General features: G+C 43.7%; 1 protein-coding gene across 1 annotated transcript; it reads right to left on the bottom strand.

Moving 5' to 3' along the window:
- Nucleotides 1–1,237: 1,237 nt before the first annotated feature.
- On the bottom strand, nt 1,238–23,335 carry LOC100136685 (proline-serine-threonine phosphatase-interacting protein 2). Its single transcript, XM_036936982.1, has 15 exons — nt 23,185–23,335; nt 22,139–22,239; nt 21,023–21,097; nt 15,089–15,123; nt 14,811–14,917; nt 14,369–14,431; nt 7,409–7,507; nt 6,792–6,837; nt 6,577–6,656; nt 6,266–6,364; nt 5,976–6,072; nt 2,508–2,592; nt 2,287–2,321; nt 2,059–2,126; nt 1,238–1,943 (listed from the first exon to the last, which is right to left on the bottom strand). The coding sequence occupies exons 1-14, from the start codon at nt 23,215–23,217 to the stop codon at nt 2,074–2,076; spliced, it is 1,008 nt and encodes a 335-aa protein (XP_036792877.1). The 5' UTR covers nt 23,218–23,335; the 3' UTR covers nt 1,238–1,943; nt 2,059–2,073.
- Between the last annotated feature and the right edge of the window lie 273 nt (nt 23,336–23,608).

Here is a 23,608-nt window from a genome sequence, read left to right as displayed (position 1 = left end):
TTCAGAAATCACAGAAAAGTTGTGGCCATGCCATGAACCCGGATGGTTAACTAATCTCTTGTTTTAACTTTGTACACAGTGTGTGTTATCATAGTGTGTGTGTTTTCATAGTGTGGTATTGATCTACAGTTTGATTTCCTGAATAGACCAAAAGGCCTCCAGGTTATATAGTATATCTCTGCTGTCCATAGCTACTTCCCTGATCTCTGTCTGACAAACACACCAATATGAACACGGACTTACCTCACACAGTGACTGGTCTCTCTTGATGAATACGCTATATATACACAAAAGTATGAAGTATGATTTTGGAATTAAATGTTAGATGAGCAGCTGTCCACATACTTTTGGTCATGTAGTGTAGATTTTCTTTTATCTTAATGAGATTACCAAGTTGAATCAAGGAGACATTCAAAAACATGGAGGTGACCCCAGCATGACCTTCACCCCTGAGTGACAGGGGAGAAGTTAAGAAAGAATCATTGTGTCGTTTTAACCACCAGCTAACGTTTTGAACAGTAGAGTGTTGAGAAACATTATTGTGTGAGTTCCAATTTCCGTTGATTCTATAATCACTGTTTTGTCAGGCCTCGCAAAACAAAAAGGCCCAAATATAGACATACTTGGTATACTGCAATTCACTCTTAGGACTTATTTAATTTAATTATTTAGATATCTTTCTGAGATCTGACTCAATATGAATCTCCACAGCTACGTGTCGTGGGATGATTTCAATTACATACTCCTCGTCTCCTTCACAAAAACCCATTGGATGAGAAAGACAGAGGTTCCGCTCTTTGACCTTCTTCTCTAATGGGTTTTGAGGAGACGAAGACGCGAGAGGAGTATGCAATTGAGATCTTTCCCCTGCCACACTAAGCAGAAACAGGAAGAGATCTTCACTTTAAAAGAGCAAAATACCCATCTCAATGAGCTTGCCAGACAAGCTGAACACTTTGCGTCCATATTGGGTGTAAGTACAACACCCATTCTATCAACCAATAGATTGCACAAGATTTGCTTATATTATTAGCGTGTCAGGTTCCTGTGCACCCCCACTCATTTGTTCCTCAATTGTATTGTATGGGGGAAAAAGACAATAGAAGACCTGGAATAGGAAGTGAGTTTTTACAAGAAAGTCTGTCAGTGTTTCATAACATCATTTACGAGTGTGTTTGACCTCTCCATGATGACAATTGTCACTTACAGAATATTCTCAATCAGGGAACGCTTAATACAACCTTAAACTGCCCTTTATTCAATTTTCTTATCAAGATCTGTGTGCAATCATCAACTAGAAACTAGCCTGAGTAACACAATGTAGTGTTCAAGTACAGACCAATCAGATTATTATCGACCACAACAGGAAACAACTAGGTTCTACAAAGGTACAGAATAATGTGTTAATTAAGTGACTGACAAACATATTTATTGTTCAACAACAAATACTTAAATTATTAAAGTTATTTTGCCTTTATCACACAACTTTAAAACATTTAGATCATGTACCTGTATTGTTGTAATATTCATGTTATTAATCAACAAATAAAAGTAACCCTCTTAGATTGAAAAGTTGCAAAATGCTTTGGAATGTCTGCTGCCCCAAATGTTAATAACTTATAAAGGGATGACTTTTATTTTTGCTTTAATTACATTTCCTGGTTTAGACTGTAGAAAACTAAGTATATTCATACATTCTGGAACCTATTTACATATATTGAGCAATGAAACATCATCTTACTGTTTATAACACAGCTATAAAGCCACAATGGTGACACAATCAAACATGCTCTACTAACGTCAGCATTGCTCCTATTTAGGTAGTTGGTTTGTCAGGTGTCACTGTTGAATGACCACGAAGTCACAGAGTCCACTCTTCATATCCATCAATCCCTACTCAGCCATCTGTGTAAATCCACCAGACAGTCAATATCCATGGAAAACTGGAAACAAAGAGTTAAGAAACAAATAAACCCATGGTTTTAGTCAGGCTCAAACTTATTGTGATAACAATAGTCATTTGACTAAAGCTGTAATACTGAAGAATAAAGTACTTACCACTGAATATATGTTCTAGTATTGTAGAGCACTGTAGCCTGGATCTACAGTTGAGTAGATCACATCACCTACAGCAGAGGAATTCAAAGCACAAATAAAACAGACAAACAGTGGCTTGTCATTAAAAAGGAAATAAAATAACAGTTTATCAATATATTAAATGATGGATCAAATCTGACAACTGTCATAATATCTATCTGTATATCTCTGGAGTTTTTTAACATGTACCTTCGGTATTGTCTGGGTTAGGCAATGGTCCTCTCCTGATTTTCACAAAACAGACCAAATAGAAATCAACATGACATGATGAGAATTATGAAAAACATGATTTTTGTGGTAAGGTGAAGATCCTCATCTGCTGTGTGGGTCATTCCTCTCTCAGGGTGAAACAATATTCAGCAACTCTTGGTTTGCTTGAAAAATAATTTTATTGATAAAACCTCTCTCACCTAGTGATAGGAGGAGCCGTTCTGGAGGATGGTGGTCCTGCGGGGACCCTCTGACCACTGTAGAAGTTCTCATACAGAACAGGAGCTGAGGAGTGAGGACAGAGCAGGCCAGGGGGTGAGGATAGAGCAAACCAGGGGGTGAGGACAGAGCAGACCAGAGGGTGAGGACAGAGCAGGCCAGGGATTGAGGGTTGAGGACAGAGCAGGCCAGGGGTTGAGGACAGAACAAGCCAGGGGGTGAGGTTTGAGGACAGAACAGGCCAGGGGGTGAGGGATGAGGACAGAGCAAGCCAGGGGGTGAGGGTTGAGGACAGAACAGGCCAGGGGGTGAGGCTGAGGACAGAGCAGGGCCAGGGGGTGAGGACAGAGCAGGCCAGGGGAAGAAGGGTGAGGACAGAGCAGAGGATGAGGGGTGAGGACAGAGCAGGCCTGGGGAAGAAGGGTGAGGACAGAGCAGAGGATGAGGGGTGAGGACAGAGCAGGCCACGGTGTGAGGTCAGAGCAGGCCAGGGTGTGAGGGGTGAGGACAGAGCAGGCCAGGGGGTGAGGACAGAGCAGGCCAGGGTGTGAGGGGTGAGGACAGAGCAGGCCAGGGTGTGAGGACAGAGCAGGCCAGGGTGTGATGGGTGAGGACAGAGCAGGCCAGGGAGTGAGGGGTGAGGGATGAGGACAGAGCAGACCAGGGGGTGAGGACAGAGCAGGCCAGGGAGTGAGGACAGAACAAGCCAGGGGGTGAGGACAGAACAGGCCAGAGGGTGAGGACAGAGCAGGCCAGTGAATGAGGACAGAGCAGGCCAGGAGGTGAGGGTTGAGGACAGAGCAGGCCAGGGGATGAGGGGTGAGGACAGAGCAGGCCAGGGGGTGAGGACAGAGCAGCCCAGGGGGTGAGGGGTGAGGACAGAGCAGGCCAGGACGTGAGGGGTGAGGACAGAGAAGGCAAGGGGGCAAAAAGTGAGGGAAGAGGACAGAGCAGTGGATGAGGGGTGAGGACAGAGCAGGCCAGGGGGTGAGGGTTGAGGACAGAGCAGGCCAGGAATGAGGGGTGAGGACAGAGCAGGGGATGAGGGGTGAGGACAGAGCAGGCAAGGGGGTGAGAGGTGAGGGATGAGGACAGAGCAGGGGATGAGGGGTGAGGACAGAGCAGGCCAGGGGGTGAGGAAAGAGCAGGCCAGGGGGTGAGGGTTGAGGACAGAGCAGGCCAGGAATGAGGGGTGAGGACAGAGCAGGCCAGGTGTGAGGACAGCGCAGGGGATGAGGGGTGAGGACAGAGCAGGCCAGGAATGAGGGGTGAGGACAGAGCAGGGGATGAGGGGTGAGGACAGAGCAGGCAATGGGGCGAGAAGTGAAGGATAAGGACAGAGCAGTGGATGATGGGTGAGGAAAGAGCAGGCCAGGGGTGAGAGGTGAGGGATGAGGACAGAGCAGGGGATGAGGGGTGAGGACAGAGCAGGCCAGGGGGTGAGGACAGCGCAGGGGATGAGGGGTGAGGACAGAGCAGACCAGGGGTGAGGGTTGAGGACAGCGCAGGCCTGAGGGTGAGGGGTGAGGACAGAGCAGGCCAGGGGGTGAGGGGTGAGGACAAAGCAGGGGATGAGGGGTGAGGACAGAGCAGGACTGGGGGTAAGGGATGAAGACAGAGCAGGCCAGGGGGTGAGGACAGAGCAGACCAGAGGGTGAGGACAGAGCAGGCCAGGGAGTGAGGACAGAGCAGGCCAGGGAGTGAGGACAGAACAGGCCAGGGGGTGAGGACAGAGCAGGCCAGGAGGTGAGGGTTGAGGACAGAGCAGGCCAGGGGTTGAGGGGTGAGGGCAGAGCAGGGGATGAGGGGTGATGACAGAGCAGGCCAGGGAGTGAGGGGTGAGGACAAAGCAGGCCAGGGAGTGAGAGGTGAGGGGTGAGGACAGAGCAGGGGATGAGGGTTGATGACAGAGCAGGGGATGAGGGTTGAGGACAGAGCAGGCCAGGGGGTGAGGACAGAGCAGGCCAGGGAGTGAGGAGTGAGGACAAAGCAAGCCAGGGAATGAGGGGTGAGGGATGAGGACAGAGCAGGCCAGGGGTTAAGGACAGAGCAGGCCAGGGGGTGAGGACAGAGCAGGCCAGGGCCTAAGGACAGAGCAGGCCAGGGGTGAGGACAGAGCAGGCCAGTGAGTGAGGACAGAGCAGGCCAGGAGGTGAGGGTTGAGGACAGAGCAGGCCAGGGGATGAGGACAGAGCAGGCCAGGAGGTGAGGGGTGAGGACAGAGCAGGCCAGGACATGAGGGGTGAGGACAGAGAAGGCAAGGGGGCGAGAAGTGAAGGATGAGGACAGAGCAGTGGATGATGGGTGAGGACAGAGCAGGCATGGGGTGAGAGGTGAGGGATGAGGACAGAGCAGGGGATGAGGGGTGAGGACAGAGCAGGCCAGGGGGTGAGGACAGCACAGGGGATGTGGGGTGAGGACAGAGCAGGCCAGGGGGTGAGGACAGCACAGGGGATGTGGGGTGAGGACAGAGCAGGCCTGGGGTTGAGGGGTGAGGACAGAGCAGGGGATGAGGGGTGAGGACAGAGCAAGCAAGGGGGTGAGAGGTGAGGGATGTGAACAGAACAGGGGATGAGGGGTGAGGACAGAGCAGGCCTGGGGTTGAGGGATGTGGACAGAGCAGGGGATGAGGGGTGAGGACAGAGCAGGCCAGGGGGTGAGGACAGCACAGGGGATGTGGGGTGAGGACAGAGCAGGCCTGGGGTTGAGGGGTGAGGACAGAGCAGGGGATGAGGGGTGAGGACAGAGCAAGCAAGGGGGTGAGAGGTGAGGGATGTGAACAGAACAGGGGATGAGGGGTGAGGACAGAGCAGGCCTGGGGTTGAGGGATGTGGACAGAGCAGGGGATGAGGGGTGAGGACAGAGAAGGCCAGGGGTTGAGGGGTGAGGACAGAGCAGGGGGTGAGGGGTGAGGACAGAGCAGGCCGGGGAATGAGGACAGAGCAGGCCAGGGGTGAGGGTTGAGAACAGAGCAGGCCAGGGGGTCAGGACAAAGCAGGCCAGGGGAGGAGGACAGAGCAGGGGGTAAGGGGTAAGGATTGAGCAGGCCATGAAGTGAGAGGTGAGGGGTGAGGACAGGGCAGGGGATGAGGGGTGAAGACAGAGCAGGACAGGGCATGAGGACAGAGCAGGCCAGAGAGTGAGGGGTGAGAACAGAGTAGGCCAGGGAGTGTAGGGTGAGAATAGAGCAGGCCAGTGGGTGGGGACAGAGCAGGCCAAGGAGTGATGGGTGAGGACAGAGCAGGCCAGGGGGTGAGGACAGTACAACTAGAATACGCAACTAGACTGTCAGGGAGGGGGACCCGGACAAAACAAAATTAGGACAACATTTATGCCATCAAGGATGACACTAAAAAGTCAGTCTGATTTTCATTGTGGTCCTTAGAGGACCTATAATGTATTGTATGTGTCTGTTGTCAAAGGTGATCTGTGAAGAGTGAGAACTGTACCAGGCGGTTTGTCCCCAGTCCGTCTGAGGTTCACAAAGTGTTCTATATCCTCCTGTATGTCACACTGTTCAAGAGACTTCCTCACTTCCTCATGAAGCTGAACCCATAGACACAGACAGAAACACACAGGCGGGCAAGATAGAAACACAAAGCAATACGGATGGTCACTTACAGCCACAATCCTTCATTTGCTATATTCTTAGAGAATCAATGGGTATCATTAATACAAATGCAATACCAGTAAGTAATATTGCAGATTGCACATTGATGAGTCCCTAGAAGCACTTTACCTCATCGCTAGTGACACACTGCTGGGAGAGCTGGTTGAGGTGAGTCCATACCATGTTCCTTAGAGTATTGATCCTCTCCACTTCCTGCTTCTCAAATACCTGGATGTAACAGAGCACTATATTATATATACCAGTAATACAACCTATAGCTGACAAACAAATAACTGGATGTAAATTATATATACCAATTCTACAACATATAGCTAAGAAACAAATACCTGGATGTAGTCAAACTGTTACACATACTACATCAGTAATACAGTATGTAACTAACAAAGAAACTAAATATCATCATGCTTTCTGGCCCTTACCTCACATGCTTTAATGTATTCTTTCTGCCAGTCCTCCCTGGTTTTTCCCAGCACAGACACGTTGTGCATGTATAGCCTGTCTGGGATTCAAATCAGAGAATACATCTTGGGAGACCATAGTATAGAGGCACATTTTTGATTATCTTTAGACTAAATGGTGGTTTTCCTGTTGATGGTTGCTAAGAGACCAAAGGAGAATATGTTGTCATTGTTACCAGCTTCTTCAGCATTCTGCTTTGCTTGCTGTGTTTTTGTCAATAGCTGAAAGATGAAGAAGGAAAAAAAATCACTGATTCTGTACTTTATTCAACTCTTTCTTGTGTTCAGGTATTTCTTTCAATGCAATGCTGCATATAGGAGTGAAAGCACATGTCTGATTGGTAAATGTCCTCTCAATAAACAGGGTACAAACTAGGTAGCCTTGTTCTTTTTGTGGTCAGTGTAGGCCTAATTTTTGTGGTCTGATTCCTGTGCTCAAAATAGGTATGCTATTTCCTTCAGAAAGATTCCCATGGCTCACTCACATTATTTATTGTCACTAGTGCTTTCTGTTTCTTTTTGATGTATCTTTTTTGAATCAACAAACACAGTGAATAAGTGATTGATGAGGAGATAAAAGAGATGGTCATAGAATGGAAAGTGTTGCTGTCTGGTTCTGAACCCATGGCTGCAGGGGCAATGTGTGGTCCGGGGGCAGCAGCACTACCACTAGACCCCCCCCCCCCCCCCCCCCCCCCCCCCCCCCCCCAGCCGCCTGCCCCCCCCCCCCCAGCCGCCTGCCCCCCGCCCCCTGCCCCCTGCCCAACCCCCCACAGTCTCTCAGAATACTCACCTTTTCCTGCTGCTTGACATTGCTGGTGCTGGCGTTTCGGTTCATGTTCTGTTCTGCTTCCTCTTTGTCTCGACACTTCTGCTCATATGTCTTCTTTGTCTGTGGATAACGACATGGACAGGAAGGGGGGTGGGGGGGGGGATGATGGTAGGAAATAACTGATAATATAGTTTACTGACTCTACTAGACTCTATACTGTCTTCACTTAACATAAAAGTCTCTAAATGAAACACAAAGCCCATGCATTTGAATTCAACTACCACAACCTGCATTTTTCAACACTCTGAGGTCATTCCACTGTGTATAAAATGCCTGATGTTTCAGTAGCAGTTGGCATGGCAATGTGGCACAACATGCACAGCCCTAACAGTACCACTTTGTCTGACCAATGAAAAACGGCAGGCATTTAGGATCAAAATCAAATCAGGAAAAGAATTTAGAAAGAGACAGAGTTAGAGAGCTGATCTAGAATTAGGTCCCCTCTGTGCAATATCGTCTCTTCCGGGACCAGGCCCAAACCCCCGTAATTCGTAAGAAGAGGAGATGCCGCTAAAGGGGTCGGCGAGCCAGATGCCTGGCGAGACTGCGTCGGCGAGTGGATAATCCTCCTCTACCCTCCGTTATACTGGTGAACGTGCAACTACTAGAGAATGAACTGGATGAGCTCCGTTCGAGAATATCTTATCAATGGGACATTAAAAACTGTAATATTAGTGGCTGAACAAGGACATGGATAATATACAGTTAGCTGGGTTTTCCATAAATCGGCAAGACAGAACAGCAGCCTCCGGTAAGATCAGGGGGGTGGGTCTGTGTCTCTTTCTTAACAACAGCTGGTGCACGATCTCTAATATTAAAGAAGTCTGTAGCTTTTGCTCGCCTTAGTTAGAGTACCTCGTGTTAATCGGTAGACCACACTATTTACCAAGAGAGTTCTCATCTATATTCTTTGTAGCTGTCTATTTACCACCACAAACCAATGCTGGCACTAAGACTGCACTCAACGAGCTGTACAAGGCATAACCAAACAAGAAAAGTCTCATTCAGAGATCGCGTTCCTCGTGGCCGGGGACTTTAACGCTGAAAACTGAAATCCGTTTTACCTCATTTCTACCAGCATGTCAAATGTGCAACTAGGGGAAAGAAAACTCTAGATCATCTTTACAGCTCTCCATTGAGAAAATCTGACCACAACTCTATCTTCCTGATTCCTTCCTACAAGCAAAAACTCAAAACAGGAGGCATCAGTGCCCGCACTCAACCAGTGTTCAATTACAGAAGTGGTCCGATGAAGCGGATGCTAGGCTACAGGACTGTTTCACTAGCACAGTCTGGAATATGTTCTGGGATTCATCCGATGGCATTTAGCAGTATACCACATCAGTCACCGGCTTCATTAATAAGTGCATCGACGACGTCGTCCCCATAGTGACGGTACGTTCATATCCCAATCAGAAGCCATGGATTACAGGCAACATTCGCACTGAATTAAAGGCTAGAGGTCCCGCTTTCAAGGAGCGGGACACTAATCCAGACGCTTATAAGAAACCCTGCTACGCCCTACGACGAACCATCAAACAGGCAAAGCGTTAATAGAGGACTAAGATCGAATCCTACTATGTTCATCGGATGTGGCAGGGCTTGCAAACTATCACAGATTACAAAGGGAAACTCAGCCGCGATCTGCCCAGTGATGGGAGCCTACCAGATGAGCTAAATTCGTTCTATGCTCGCTTTGAGGCAAGCAACACTGAACCATGCACGAGAATACCAGCTGTTCCAGACGACTGTATGGTCACGCTCTCCGTAGCCATTTTTTAGTAAGACCCTTAAACAGGTTAACATTCACAAGGCCACAGGGTCAGAAAGATTACCATATACTCAAAGCATGCGCAGACCAGCTGGCAACTGATATTTTTAACCTCTCCTTGATCTAGTCTGTAATACCTACATGTTTCAAGCAGACCACCATAGTCCCTGTGCCGAAGAATGCCAAGGTAACCTGCCTAAATGACTATAGCCCCGTAGAACTCACATCTGTAGTGATGAAATGCTTTGAAAAGGCTGATCATGGCTCACATCAACACCATCATCCCAGAAACTCTGGACCAACTCCAATTTGCATACCGCCTCAACAGATCCACACATGACACAATCTCTACTGCACTACACACTGCCCTTTCCCACCTGATCAAAATGAACACCTAAGTGAGAATGCTGTTCATTGACTACAGCTCAGCGTTCAACACCACAGTGCCCTCCAAGCTCATTACTAAGCTAAGGACCATGGGACTGAACACCTCTGCAACTGGATTCTGGACTTCCTGAGGGGCCACCCCCAGGTGGTGAGGGTAGGCAATAACACATCCGCTACGCTGACCCTCAACAAAGGGGTCATTCACGGGTGCGTGCTTAGTCCCCTCCTGTCCTCCCTGTTCACCCATGACTGCGTGTCCATGCACAACTCTCACACCATCATTAACTTATTGACGCTACCCATGCCTTAAGCGGGATAATTGTCATCAGCAACCGCTGAATAGCATAGCGCCTCAGTCAAATAATATTACTAAAAATATTTATATTCATGAAATCACAAGTGCAATATTGCAAAACACAGCTTAGCCTTTTGTTAATCCACCTGTCGTCTCAGATTTTGAAATTATGCGTTTTAGCGAAAGCAATCCAAGCGTTTGTGTAAATTTATCGATCGCATGACAAAACATTAAGTACACTTAGCATCAGGTAGCTTGGTCACGAAAATCAGAAAAGCAATCAAATTAATCGTTTACCTTTGATGATCTTCGGATGTTTTCACTCACGAGACTCCCAGTTACACAACAAATGTTCCTTTTGTTCCATAAAGATTATTTTTATATCCAAAATACCTCTGTTTGTTTGGCGCATTATGTTCAGAAATCGACAGGAATGAGCGGTCATGACAACGCAGACAAATTCCAAATAATATCCGTAATGTCCACAGAAACATGTCAAACTTTTTTTATAATCAATCCTCAGGTTGTTTTTAAAACATATAATCGATTATATATCAACCGCAAATGTCTTTCACAGTAGGAGAGGGAAAAACAATAGCTGTCCAAATTCTGTTGCGTGAGCAAAACTCATGTGACCACTTGACGCGATGTTATCGTTCTGGCTAATTTTTCAAAATAAAAGCCTGAAACTATGTCTGAAGACTGTTGACACCTTGAGGAAGCGATAGGAAAAGGAATCTGGTTGATATCCCTTTAAATGGAGCAATGGGAGGCTATGGAACATGGAGTTTTCAAAATAGAAGCCACTTCCTGGTTTGATTTTTTTCAGGGTTTCGCCTGCAATATCAGTTCTGTTATACTCACATACAATATTTTGACAGTTTTGAAAACTTTAGAGTGTTTTCTATCTTAATCTGTCAATTATATGCATATTCTAGCATCTGGTCCTGAGAAATAGGCCATTTACTTTGGGAACGTTATTTTTCCAATCATAAAAATAGTGCCCCCTAGATTCAAGAGGTTAAGTTTGCCGACGACGGTGGTAGGCCTGATCCACAACAACGAGACAGCCTATAGGGAGGAGGTCAGAGACCTGATAGTGTGGTGCCAGGACAACAACATCTCCCTCAACGTGAGCAAGACAAAGGAGCTGATCGTGGACTAAAGGAAAGGTAGGGCCAAGCACGCTCACATTCACATCAACGGGGCTGCAGTGGAGAAGGTCGAGAGCTTCAAGTTCCTTGGTGTCCACATCAATAAGGACCTATGTTTGTCCAAGCAGAACAACACAGTCGTGACGACAATGCCTATTCCCCCTCAGGAGGCTGAAAATATTTGGCATGGGTCCTCAGATCCTAAAAAGGTTCTACAGCTGCACCATCGAGAGCATCCTGCTGGTTGCATCACCACTTGGTACGGCAACTGCTTGGCATCTGACCGCAAGGCGTACATTCCTGGGGTCGAGCTCCCTGCCATCCAGGACCTCTAAACCAGGCGGTGCCAGAGGAAGGCCCTAAAACTGGTCAAACACACCAGCCACCCAAGTCCTAGACTGTTCTCTCTGCTATCACATGGCAAGTGGTACAGGAACGGCAAGTCAAACCAATTGAGATGGTTTGGGAAAAAGCAGCCAACACGTGCTCAGACTTTGGAAAAGCATTCCCGGGTGAAGTTGGTTGAGAGAATGCCAAGAGTGTTCAAAGCTGTCATCAAAACAAAGGGTGGCTACTTTGAAGAATCTCAGATCTCAAATATATTTTGATTTGTTTAACACTTTTTTGGTTACTACATGATTCCATGTGTTATTTAATAGTGTTGATGTCATAACTATCATTCTACAATGTAGAAAATAGTAAATAAAGAAAGAAAAACCCTTGAATGAGTACAGTGCTTTGCAAAAGTATTCACCCCCTTGGCGTTTTTCCTATTTTCATTCATTACAACCTGTAATTTAAATGGATTTCATGTAATGGACATACAAAACAACATCCAAATTGGTAAAGTGAAAATAAAGTGAAAAATAAAGTGAAAAAAATAAAAAATGAAAATGAAAAGTGGTGCGTGCATATGTATTCACCCCCTTTGCTATGAAGCCCCTAAAAAAGATGACCTTCATAAGATACATAATTAGTTAAATAAAGTCCACCTGTGTGCAATCCAAGTGTCACATGATCTGTCACATGATCTCAGTATATATACACACACCTGTTCTGAAAGGCCCAAGAGTCTGCAACACCACTAAGGAAGGGTCACCACTAAGGAAGGGTCACCACCAAGCAAGCGGCACAATGAAGACCAAGGAGCTCTCCAAACAGGTCAGGGACAAAGTTGGGGAGAAGTATAGATCAGGGTTGGGTTATAAAAAAATATCAGAAACTTTGAACATCCCACAGAGCACCATTAAATCCATTATTAAATAATGGATAGAATATGGCACCACAAAAAACCTGCCAAGAGAAGGCCAGCCCACCAAAACTCACAGACCAGGCAAGGAGGACATTAATCAGAGAGGCAACAAAGAGACCAAAGATAACCCTGAAGGGGCTGCAAATCTCCACATCAGAGATTGGAGTATCTGTCTATAGGACCACTCTAATCCGTACACGCCACAGAGCCGGGCTTTACGGAAGAGTAGCCAGAAAAAAGCCATTGCTAAAATAAAAGAAGTAAGCAAACACGTTTGGTGTTCACCAAAAGGCATGTGGGAGACTCCCCAAACATATGGAAGAAGGTACTCTGGTCAGATGAGACTAAAATTGAGCTCTTTGGCCATTAAGGAAAACGCAATGTCTGGCGCAAACCCAACACTTCTCATCAGCCGGAGAACATGGTGGCAGCATCATGCTGTGGGGATGTTTTTCATTGGCAGGGATTGGGAAACTGGTCAGAATTGAAGGAATGATGGATGGCGCTAAATAAAGGGAAATTCTTGAGGGAAACCTGTTTCAGTCTTCCAGAGATTTGAGACTGGGACGGAGGTTCACCTTCCAGCAGGACAATGACATTAAGCATACTGCTAAAGCAACACTCAAGTGGTTTAAGGGGAAACATTTAAATGTCTTGGAATGGCCTAGTCAAAGCCCAGACCTCAATCCAATTGAGAATCTGTGGTATGACTTAAAGATTGCTGTACACCAGCGGAACCCATCCAACTTGGAGCTGGAGCAGTTTTGCCTTGAAGAATGGGCAAAAATCCCAGTGGCTAGATGTGCCAAGCTTATAGAGACATACCCCAAGAGACTTGCAGCTGTAATTGTTGAAAAAAGTGGCTCTACAAAGTACAGACTTTGGGGGGGTGAATAGTTATGCACACTCAAGTTCTGTTTTTTTTGTCTTATTTCTTGTTTGTTTCACACACAAAAAAAATGTGCACCTTCAAAGTGGTAGGCATGTTGTTTAAATCAAATTATACAAACTCCCCAAAAATCAGGACAATTTTAATTCCAGGTTGCAATTAAAATTGCCTCAACTACCCCGTACCCCAGCACATTTTTATTTTGTTACTATTTTTCCTTTAGATTATTTAGCAAATACTTTTTTTATTACTCTGCATTGTTGGTTAAGGGCTTGTAAGTAAGCATTTCACTGTAAGGTCTACACATATTGTATTCTGTAAATCTGATTTGATCTCATTCATCATAATCTAAAATGTGAATACGGGCCCAGGACTGACTCCAGCGCTCTCTGAGTGGAACTGCACAAAGCACAACTTGTGTTTACTAGTAACCTTTGCCCTGTAGCCCTGCAGGATAGAAGGGGATAATAAGGAACACAGAAGGAAAATTTGTTTTTATAGCTATTGTTATTCCCAGAACCCAATATGGTTGTAGGACCTTAATTTGATCACTCTTCTGTTGCTGAGATTTTTCCTGCACCCAAGGAAATGCAGATGACCTTCATGATTTACATACATTCACTGAAAACCCATACTAACACACGGTTATATTAACAGTACTGCACTTTTCATGAAGACTACTTTTAGCCAGCTGAAAGCCGAACCACCGATCAAGCAACATTATGTGGCTGCAGGATTATTTTGCTGTGACAATAGAGGTCAAATTAAGATCCTTCATTTGTATGGAACAGACTTTATTGTCATAAGGTTTTACAAACCAAATGTAGTCTAAATAGACCATACTAGAAAAGGGACCTGCTCAGTGACCTGCTCTTTGTAGGCTACATAATATGTATGTAATTCACAGTAACTTCCCATTTAATTGAGGTGCCCCAGTACATATAATGAAACTCTCCATTTATTTGAGAGGTTCCTCCATTCTTCACTCCCCATGGCTGTTGATGAACTTCCCTCTTCTCAGATTAAGTATTACAAGACTGCTTCATGTTTTGGTAGCATGATGCCTGAAACCAGACATGCCTTTAGAGAACAGATGATCAATTCAGGATTACTTAATTCAGGGATGATAACTGCTGGTTTGACAAAAAAAAATGGGAAAGTTCTCCAGTTTACCTCCATGGTTTTCTTGAACTGCGTGGCCCTCTGTTTGTGTAGGGCATCCATCTGTTGTTCTACCTGTGAAGAAAAGGTAGAGAACATAGAGATGATATATCCATGATTTGCACCACGATAAATATCACATCTGTGCGGGGCGATTAGGATTAAGATCACAAGGTCCAACTGAAATCTGACTTCTCATCCCGTCCCGAAAGACACACAGAGGTTTCAGGTTTCCGTCAGACATGTTATTCAAACTGGCAACCCTCTGGTTGGTGGCTCGCCTCGCTAAATAAGTTGATATAAGCGGTTGATAAGCAATTATTCACTATAACTGCATTCACTATTAAGCAAAGTGCACTGTTTTAGCAACGTATAAGGTCTATTAGTAATTAAAGGTCATATTAATTCCTACATTTGTGTCATTTTTTAAGTAATTGGTTGGTTTCTAATGTACCTTTTTTCTTGTCTCTTTCTGTCTCTCTCTGAAGTCTTCCAGTTTTTTTGCCTCGTCCCGCATTGTTTGTGCCAGTTGTAGGTGTGATAAACTCACATGTTCAGTTTCTATGTTGTAAAGGAGGGTTTAGTAAAGAGAGTGTTAGTAAATTACATGAACACACACACACACACACACACACACACTCGAACTCACTCACTCACACATGGAAATAGAAAGAATTGAGCTTAGTCATCAACATACATCAGAAACATTTGTTGTGACAGCAGAACACTTACGCAGTTTGAACATGTCCAGCGATCTCTTCAGTGTGCTAAATAATGAAACAAACAAACACCAGCTTTATGAAAAGTAATGCATGCAGTACAACCTATGCTGTTAAAATGTAAGTGTTGTGTAACACTACAACTAGTGTCAACTGAGCTGCTGTAACAGTATAACTTTAGACAGTCCCCTCGCCCATACCCGGGCACGAACCAGGGACCCTATGCACACATCAACAACAGTCATAAAGCTCGTTACCCATCGCTCCACAAAAGCCGCGGCCCTTGCCGAGCAAGGGGAACCACTACTTCAAGGTCTCAGAGCAAGTGACGTCACCGATTGAAACGCTATTTAGCACGCACCACCGCTAACTAGCTAGCCGTTTCACAACCTTTGCTAGAGTGTTGAAATATATCATTCTGAGATTTTCCGAAACATGACATGGTGTGTTGTAACACCACATAATCAAGAGTTGTGCAACACATTGCCAGATATTGGGAGCGCTACAGGGAAATGATAAAAACACTATTTTGTTGTTTCGAGTCCTGTTTAGTGCAGAAATAGATTCCTTCTCTTTTGGTGCTGTTTCCTCCCTCTAAAGCTCCTAAACACTAATGATGGTGTTTTTACATCCTTTCTAGTGCAGAATGCATTCCCTGCTCTTATACGGTATGTGTTGATAAAGAATGTCAAATGTAGAGTATTATTCACAAACAAAGAACACCAGAAAATATAGTTTTGTGAAAATACAAAAACTAATAAGATTGTCTAGGATAATAATTAATACAAGCACAATGAATCATATGTACAAGCTTCAAATGCTTTATATTTTCTTTGCAAATGATCCAATGACAAAACATTAACAGGTCTTTCACATTTTTATATTGATAAAGTAAAACAGTTCCAAGATCTGTAAGGTATTTATAATATTCATATTCTTCAAAATCAAGGGACAATTACATTATATTCAGATATGTTCATATATATTGTATTCAGATAGATTGAATCACAGTACACTTGAGTTAGATGATATGATTAACAGTTGACAGTTCAGTTGGCATTAATCTGTGATCCTTGTCTTGATTGGTTGTGATTAGGATTGACCAACCGGTGGGAAACGTACGCACATACATATGTATGTATGTATGTATGTATGTATGTACGTATGTATGTATATATGTATGTATGTATATATGTATGTATGTATTATGTATGTACGTATGTATGTTTGTAGGTACGTACAGTACCAGTCAAAAGTTTAGACACACCTACTTATTCAAGGGTTTTTCTTTATTTTATACTATTTTCTACATTGTAGAATAATAGTGAAGACATCAAAACTATGAAATAACACATATGGAATCATGTAGTAACCAAAAAAAGTGTGAAACAAATCTAAATATATTATATATTTCAGATTCTTCAAAGAAGCCACCCTTTGCCTTTTTTTTTCTCCTTTATTTAACTAGGCAAGTCAGTGAAGAACAAATTCGTATTTTCAATGACGGCCTAGGAACAGTGGGTTAACTGCCTGTTCAGGGGCAGAACGACAGATTTGTACCTTGTCAGCTTGCAACCTTCCGGTTAGTCCAACACTCTAACCACTAGGCTACGCTGCCATCTTGATGACAGCTTTGCACACTCTTGGCATTCTCTCAACCAGCCGCATGAGGTAGTCACCTGGAATGCATTTCAATTAACAGGTGTGCCTTCTAAAAAGTTAATTTGTGGAATTTCTTTCCTTCTTATTGCTTTTGAGCCAATCAGTTGCGTTATGACAAGGTAGGGTTGGTATACAAAAGATAGCCCAATTTGGTAAAAAAACCATGTCCATGTTATGGCAACAGCAGCTCAAATAAGCAAAGAGAAATGTCAGTCCATCATTACTTTAAGACATGAAGGTCAGTCAATCGGAAAATGTCAAGAACTTTGAAAGTTTCTTTAAGTGCAGTCGCAAAAACCATCAAGTGATATGATGAAACTGGCTCTCGTGAGGATCGCCACAGGAAAGGAACACCCAGAGTTACCTCTGCTGCAGAGGATACGTTCATTAGAGTTACCAGCCTCAGAAATTACAGCCCAAATAAATGTAACAGACACATCTCAACATCAACTATTCAGAGGAGACCGCGTGAATCAGGCCTTCATGGTCAAATTTCTGTAAAGAAACCACTACTAAAGGACACCAATAATAATAATAAGAGACTTGCTTGGGCCAAGAAACACAAGCAATGGACATTATACGGCTGGTGGAAATCTGTCCTTCGTTTGATTAGTCAAAATTTGCGATTTTTGGTTCCAACCGCCATGTCTTTGTGAGACGCAGAGTAGGTGAATGGATGATCTCCACATGTGTGGTTCCCACCGGGAAGCATGGAGGAGGAGGTGTGATGATGCTTTGCTGGTGACACTGTTGGTGATTTATTTAGAATTCAAGGCACACTTATCCAGCATGGCTACCACAGCATTCTGCAGCGATACGCCATCTCATCTGGCCTCCACAATCACCCGACCTCAACCCAATTGAGATGGTTCCTCTGTCCAGTGTCTGTGTCATTTTGCCCATCTTAATCTTTTCTTTTTATTGGCTGAGATATGGCTTCTTCTTTGCAACTCTGCCTAGCAGGCCAGCATCTCGGAGTCGCCTCTTCACTGTTGACATTGAGACTGGTGTTTTGCGGGTTTAATGAACATTTGCTTTTCTTTCAAAAACAGGGACATTTCTAAGTGACACCAAACTTTTGAACAGTATGCATGTATGTATGTATGTATGTATGTATGTATGCATGTATGTATGTCTGTATGTATTGTTTTCTGCAGGGAGACAGAGAAACCACATATCAAGCAATAATTACATATGAAGTACATGAATGCATAATTAGTTATTAACTGCTATAAATATAAATAAATTGCAATATGAATATTCAATAATTAAACATATAAATAGCAATATATGCAAATGCATGTATAAGAATAAAAAGTATGCAAATATAGCAACAAGATAATATGAATGTCAAAAGTGGGATGCAATAACATGTGGCATGGTGAGCCATAGGCTATAGACAAAGCTCACAAAGGTAATAGACAAACAAGCCAGTGGCATGTGTCAATGAACTACATGTAGCATTAAGAAAACCAGGGTTTATTCATTACATCCTGCAGCGGAAGCGGTTTACAGTTTAAGAACCAAACAGAAGCAAACAGAACAGGGAGGAAACTACCTTCAAAAGAAACAATTGTTTTCGTGCTGAATAAATTCAGTTTGGAGTAAACATAAAATGTATTATCTTTTTATGTGCCATGAACACAACCAGTCATGATGTTTTCATCTTATTGTCAAACAAATCACTTCAAACAGTAGGCTACCTTTGCGGGGTCATCCAAAAATAATTCCAGCATCCAAACAGTGCACCCACCAACGTTTCTTAAATTCGCAAGAGGTTGAAACTATCTCACCGGAGAAAGCATCCGAGCGGTGGAATAAAGGTGGAATTACACAAAAATATTCTTCATAGGCCCTATTCAAACTTGATAGAAGTTTAAGTGTTCAGCAAGATGTTTTAAATTAAGTCCATGTTCTTTTGACTTAAGTCCATGTAAAGTCCACTCATCTCAAGTATGAATTGGGCCCATGTGCTTAGTGTTACAAGGCTGGTTCCGTTAAACCATTGAGTCCTGAAGACTGTCTGAGTGGAGTAAGGCAGTGTCTTGACAAACAGGAAACCCAGGTTCAAATCCACCTTGTCACACAAATACCAGTGATGAAGGCCCACTTTATACATGTTACCTCTGCTATAGGTAGCCCTAAACATTTAGATTGTAACATAATGTATAATATCACAATGGGCCAGGCTCTAGGAAAAGTATTGCATGCCCATGTCACACCCTGATCTGTTTCACCTGTCTTGTGCTTGTCTCCACCCCCCTCCAGGTGTCGGCCATTTCCCCTGTGCATTTATACCCGTGTTTTCTGTTTGTCTGTTGCTAGTTTGTCTTGTCTCGTCAAGCCTACCAGCGTGTTTTCCCCTATTCCTGTTCTCTCTAGTCCCTGGTTTCTAGTTCTTCTGGTTCCAACCCTTTCTGCCTGTCCTGACCCCGAGCCTGCCTGCCGCCCTGTACCTATCAGCCTCAGACCTGATTACGAACCTCTGCCTGCCCTGACCCCGAGCCTGCCTGCCGTCCTGTACCTATCAGACTCAGACCTGGTTACGAACCTCTGACCCCGAGCCTGCCTGCCGTCCTGTACCTATCAGACTCAGACCTGGTTATGAACCTCTGACCCCGAGCCTGCCTGCCGCCCTGTACCTATCAGCCTCAGACCTGGTTACAAACCTCTGCCTGCCCTGACCCCGAGCCTGCCTGCCGTCCTGTACCTATCAGCCTCAGACCTGGTTACGAACCTCTGCCTGCCCTGACCCCGAGCCTGCCTGCCGTCCTGTACCTATCAGACTCAGACCTGGTTACGAACCTCTGCCTGTCCTGACCCCGAGCCTGCCTGCCGTCCTATACCTATCAGCCTCAGACCTGCTTACGAACCTCTGCCTGTCCTTGACCTGCCTCCTGTGGTTTTAATAAACTACTCTGTATATTGATTCTCCTGTGTCTGCATCTGAGTTATATCCTGAGTTGTATAAGCCCAGTGTTTTCTTAAAAATGTTAAGATATTTCATAAAGTTGTGGAACATTTGACAGCTCTGTCTGAATGTGCAAAAGAGCCTACAATAAGTTTTAAAATATTGATTGAAAATGATAATCGATCAATATTTAGGGTAACTATTTGCATTTCTAAACCATTTGATTGTATGAGAGACACAGTCCACAAAAAAATATTGTTGTGTTTATGGTGCCTTTTACATGCATTGAGAAGTGCTTTCACGACACTCTCTTAAAAACACCAATCCTCAGATTGAAGAACCACTTTGGGCATTTCAGAATACTTCAATTCTGTTTTAAAACCCTTTCAGTGTATCTTAGCACCTTCATTGGGTTTACATTAAAACCCCTCCAAACACCAGACCTCATCTTTGGTACATTACTTTTCAGGGTTTCATTAGACAATGGTGTTTTTAGTCTTTCTGATTTAATAGTAAATCAGTAAATGTAACCAGCATGAGCTGTTTGATGAATCAAAATGATGATCATACTGAAACAGGATGGGCACTCAAGCCACTGACAGAATCCTTCGCAACAAGAAAAAAGGCTCAAAAGCAATTCAATCTAACAACAGTAACGCACTAATAGCACTAATGCCTTAATGCATACTTGTACCTCTATGTATAGTGTTGCATGGGCCATTGAACCACTGCAGATACCATCTTTCTACATGCGAAACAAAAAGGTTTTGTCAACGTCAGACAGTGCTATCAGTGGCTAGATTCACAGCATTCTAGTGTGCCATCTGAAGGCTGTGTACCAGACAATATCAACAACTCTATATATGTTTGTATTTCCTTGTCTTGCTTGAGACAGAATGGCACCCAGGCAATCAGAAGGCTATTAAATATGTGATGGCTTTCAACAAAGTCCATCAGGGGTACTGGCCATCTGGTATTTTGGGCAAATGATAGATGGGCTGGTCAATTTGTTTCCTAGTGGGCCAGTCAATTTGTTGCCTAGTGGGCCTGTCTATCTTGGGTTTTTGATCTCAAAATTATCATTATCTGGCTAAAAAGGGGGGCCTCAAGTAAAAAAATGGTAATGTGGGGGCCTCAAGGGGAAAAAACAAATAGGCAGGTGTGAGGGCCTCAAGGAAAGCATTTTACAGGTGGGTTAGAAATGCCAAGGCCGATTTTTGGTCCTAGTCCGCACCTGAAGCCCATTACAAGGGTATCTACCTTCAATAGCAGGGCTTTCAAATACTTTTTGTATACATTCTTACAGTCCCTGACTGATGACAAGCAATGTCTACTCAAGAATGAATAACATCAGCAACTGGAATATTTACTTACTTCATCTCATTGTGCCCACACACCTTCTTGGAGAGACCCAGTAGCTCTTTGGCATACTTCTCCTCTATGGATGCTCTGAAAGATAACCAAACACATCTCTTCATATGTGCATTTAACAAGGTATACAGTTAACAAACATTAGCTACAGTATGTGCATGAGAGAACATTAGGCAATAACATGAGGATCTGCACCACAATGCACCACAGAGGGGAAGTCCACAGTGTCCATGAGATTTAAAAAAAAGATAAAGAAATTGAATGCCATTTTGAAGTTATCTTAGAGGAACTAACACATGCAAAATCACACTTTCAATATAACAGTGTAATTATGGAGTTGTTTCCTTGTGCATGACTGATTGCAGTCTGTATTGTGCTTGGATTAATCATTAAACAGTACAGTCCAGAGAGGAGGGAGCAAACAAAAAATTCAAAAGTATTAAACATAATAATGATTCATAATAAGAAGTTTGATCAAGTATGCTGTAGCAGTTGGTTAGGAATTTAGATTGGTAGGAAAAATCTCCACATTCAAAATCGTGAGGTGTATACACAGTAAATATGAAGTAGGACAAGAGCTAAAGACAAATATGTAAACTATAGTCTACATACTGTATTAAATTAACACTGACACCATTCTAGACCATTGGATAATAGTGTCATTTCTGTCCAAAATGAGGAAATAGCAGATAAAACAGATGAACCACTCGCTTTTACTGTAAGTGCACACTCAGTGACACCAGAAACAGGAAACACAGCAGCAGTGTTTGTTGAACACCAACAACCATTCACAGTACACTTTGCCCAGATATAGAAGGATTCATCTTTCTGCGCCCACATGATCTAAAGCATGGTGGAAAATAAATGATGACTGACTTTCTTACTTCTGTATCGTGGAACGAAGCCCGTGGAACGAAGTCAGTCCACAACAAAACATTACTGCTATTCAGTTAAAATAAACACAGAAACAACAACAACAACATGGCAGCAGAACCTGTGGGTGCTGTCACCTAGACAGAATAACAGCATCCATACTGTTGTTTCAGAGCATATTCTCTGTAGTAGTCTGAGGATTCAATTAATGGCTTCTATTCAATGATATCTCACATGGTTTCTCACCTGGCTTTCATGAAGTCTTCTATCTCCTTGCATGTCCTCTTACCATCATTGAGATGCTGGATGATACAGTCATAACCCCCGGTACTGGTCAGCTCCCCATTCTGGCAACATTGGGGAAGATGGAATAACAGTAAGTAATCAAATCATAGCACACCATGGAGGGTCTCTCACACCCTCCCAGTATTGGTCTATCAATATCCTATACTCCTCGCTGCATTGCCTTCTAACAGTCTATCAATATCCTATACTCCTCGCTGCATTGCCTTTTCACAGTCTATCAATATCCTATACTCCTCGCTGCATTGCCTTCTAACAGTCTATCAATATCCTATACTCCTCGCTGCATTGCCTTTTCACAGTCTATCAATATCCTATACTCCTCGCTGCATTGCCTTTTAACAGTCTATCAAAACGGAAACAACTCATTACAACATTACTGACAGAGAGAAGACCCCCAAGGGCTAAAACCAAAATCATCCAGAACGTTAAAGCTTCTCAATGGGCTTTAGCACACAATACATCAGACTACGGAAACAATAAAGCTAACAGCAATGAAGCAACATAAGTATTTCGTGAGCATGAATAAATATGTGTTTGGGATGATAAACTGCAGTTGAAGTGCCCTGTAATGTATGTCTGCATGAGATAATGACATATAATCATTTTAACCACGTGATTAAAAGAGGTCTACAGTAGGCCTACACTGCAGGGGTAGGTATACTCCTGAGCCCTGCCAATCTGATTGCCATCTGCACATATTACATACAAGGTGTTCAAAAGGACCAGAACTACACTCCTGGGTTAGAGACGTGCTAATAAAACAGCCAGTCCATGCGGTGTGTAATATTCGGAATAAATTCAATGACCTAACAAACATCACTAGACTTGTTAAATAGATAATTGTGCATGCTCCTTCAGTTGTGTTTACAACTTGGTAATACTTCGAAATCTGATTTCGATCTCTAAAAACAAATAGTTCTGCAAGCACAGTTAATGAGGGTTCAGCTCAGATGACACACAACGCAAATACAAACATTTGCACCTACCCAAAAGTAATCCTTAAAGTGAAGTTCTCTCATTGTAGACAAGAATAACGGCAGTACAACTCTTGTAATTCCGCTGGTTTTTGCGATGTTAATACTGTGTTAGTGACTGATGGACTTCCCATTGGATTGTTGCGTTTATGACTCCGCTCATATCTCAATGGAGCACTAAATATGCTTTGCTGGGTCCTAACGACCGACGAAATGCAGCAAGAGAGAGAGATTTGTACATTGTTACAACACTGTATACATATATATATATATATATATATAATGTGACATTTGTAATGTCTTTATTGTTTTGAAACTTCTGTATGTGTAATGTTTATTGTAAATGTTTATTGTTTGTTTCACTTTTGTATATTATCTTCCTCACTTGCTTTGGCAATGTTAACACGTTTTCCATCCCAATAAAGCCCCTTGAATT

The sequence above is a fragment of the Oncorhynchus mykiss genome, chromosome 12 (assembly GCF_013265735.2).
Source record: "Oncorhynchus mykiss isolate Arlee chromosome 12, USDA_OmykA_1.1, whole genome shotgun sequence".
NCBI lineage: Eukaryota > Metazoa > Chordata > Actinopteri > Salmoniformes > Salmonidae > Oncorhynchus > Oncorhynchus mykiss.
This window is presented reverse-complemented; position numbering and strand designations above follow the sequence as displayed.

Excerpts from the sequence above, each read along its gene's own strand:
- LOC100136685 (XM_036936982.1), bottom strand. The coding sequence starts at position 23,217 with ATGAGAGAACTTCACTTTAAGGATTACTTTTGG. Across the intron at positions 14,432-14,810 it reads AGAAAGAGACAAGAAAAAAG|GTAGAACAACAGATGGATGC; the intron begins GTACATTAGAAA and ends TTTTCTTCACAG. Across the intron at positions 6,365-6,576 it reads AATACATTAAAGCATGTGAG|GTATTTGAGAAGCAGGAAGT; the intron begins GTAAGGGCCAGA and ends TGTTACATCCAG.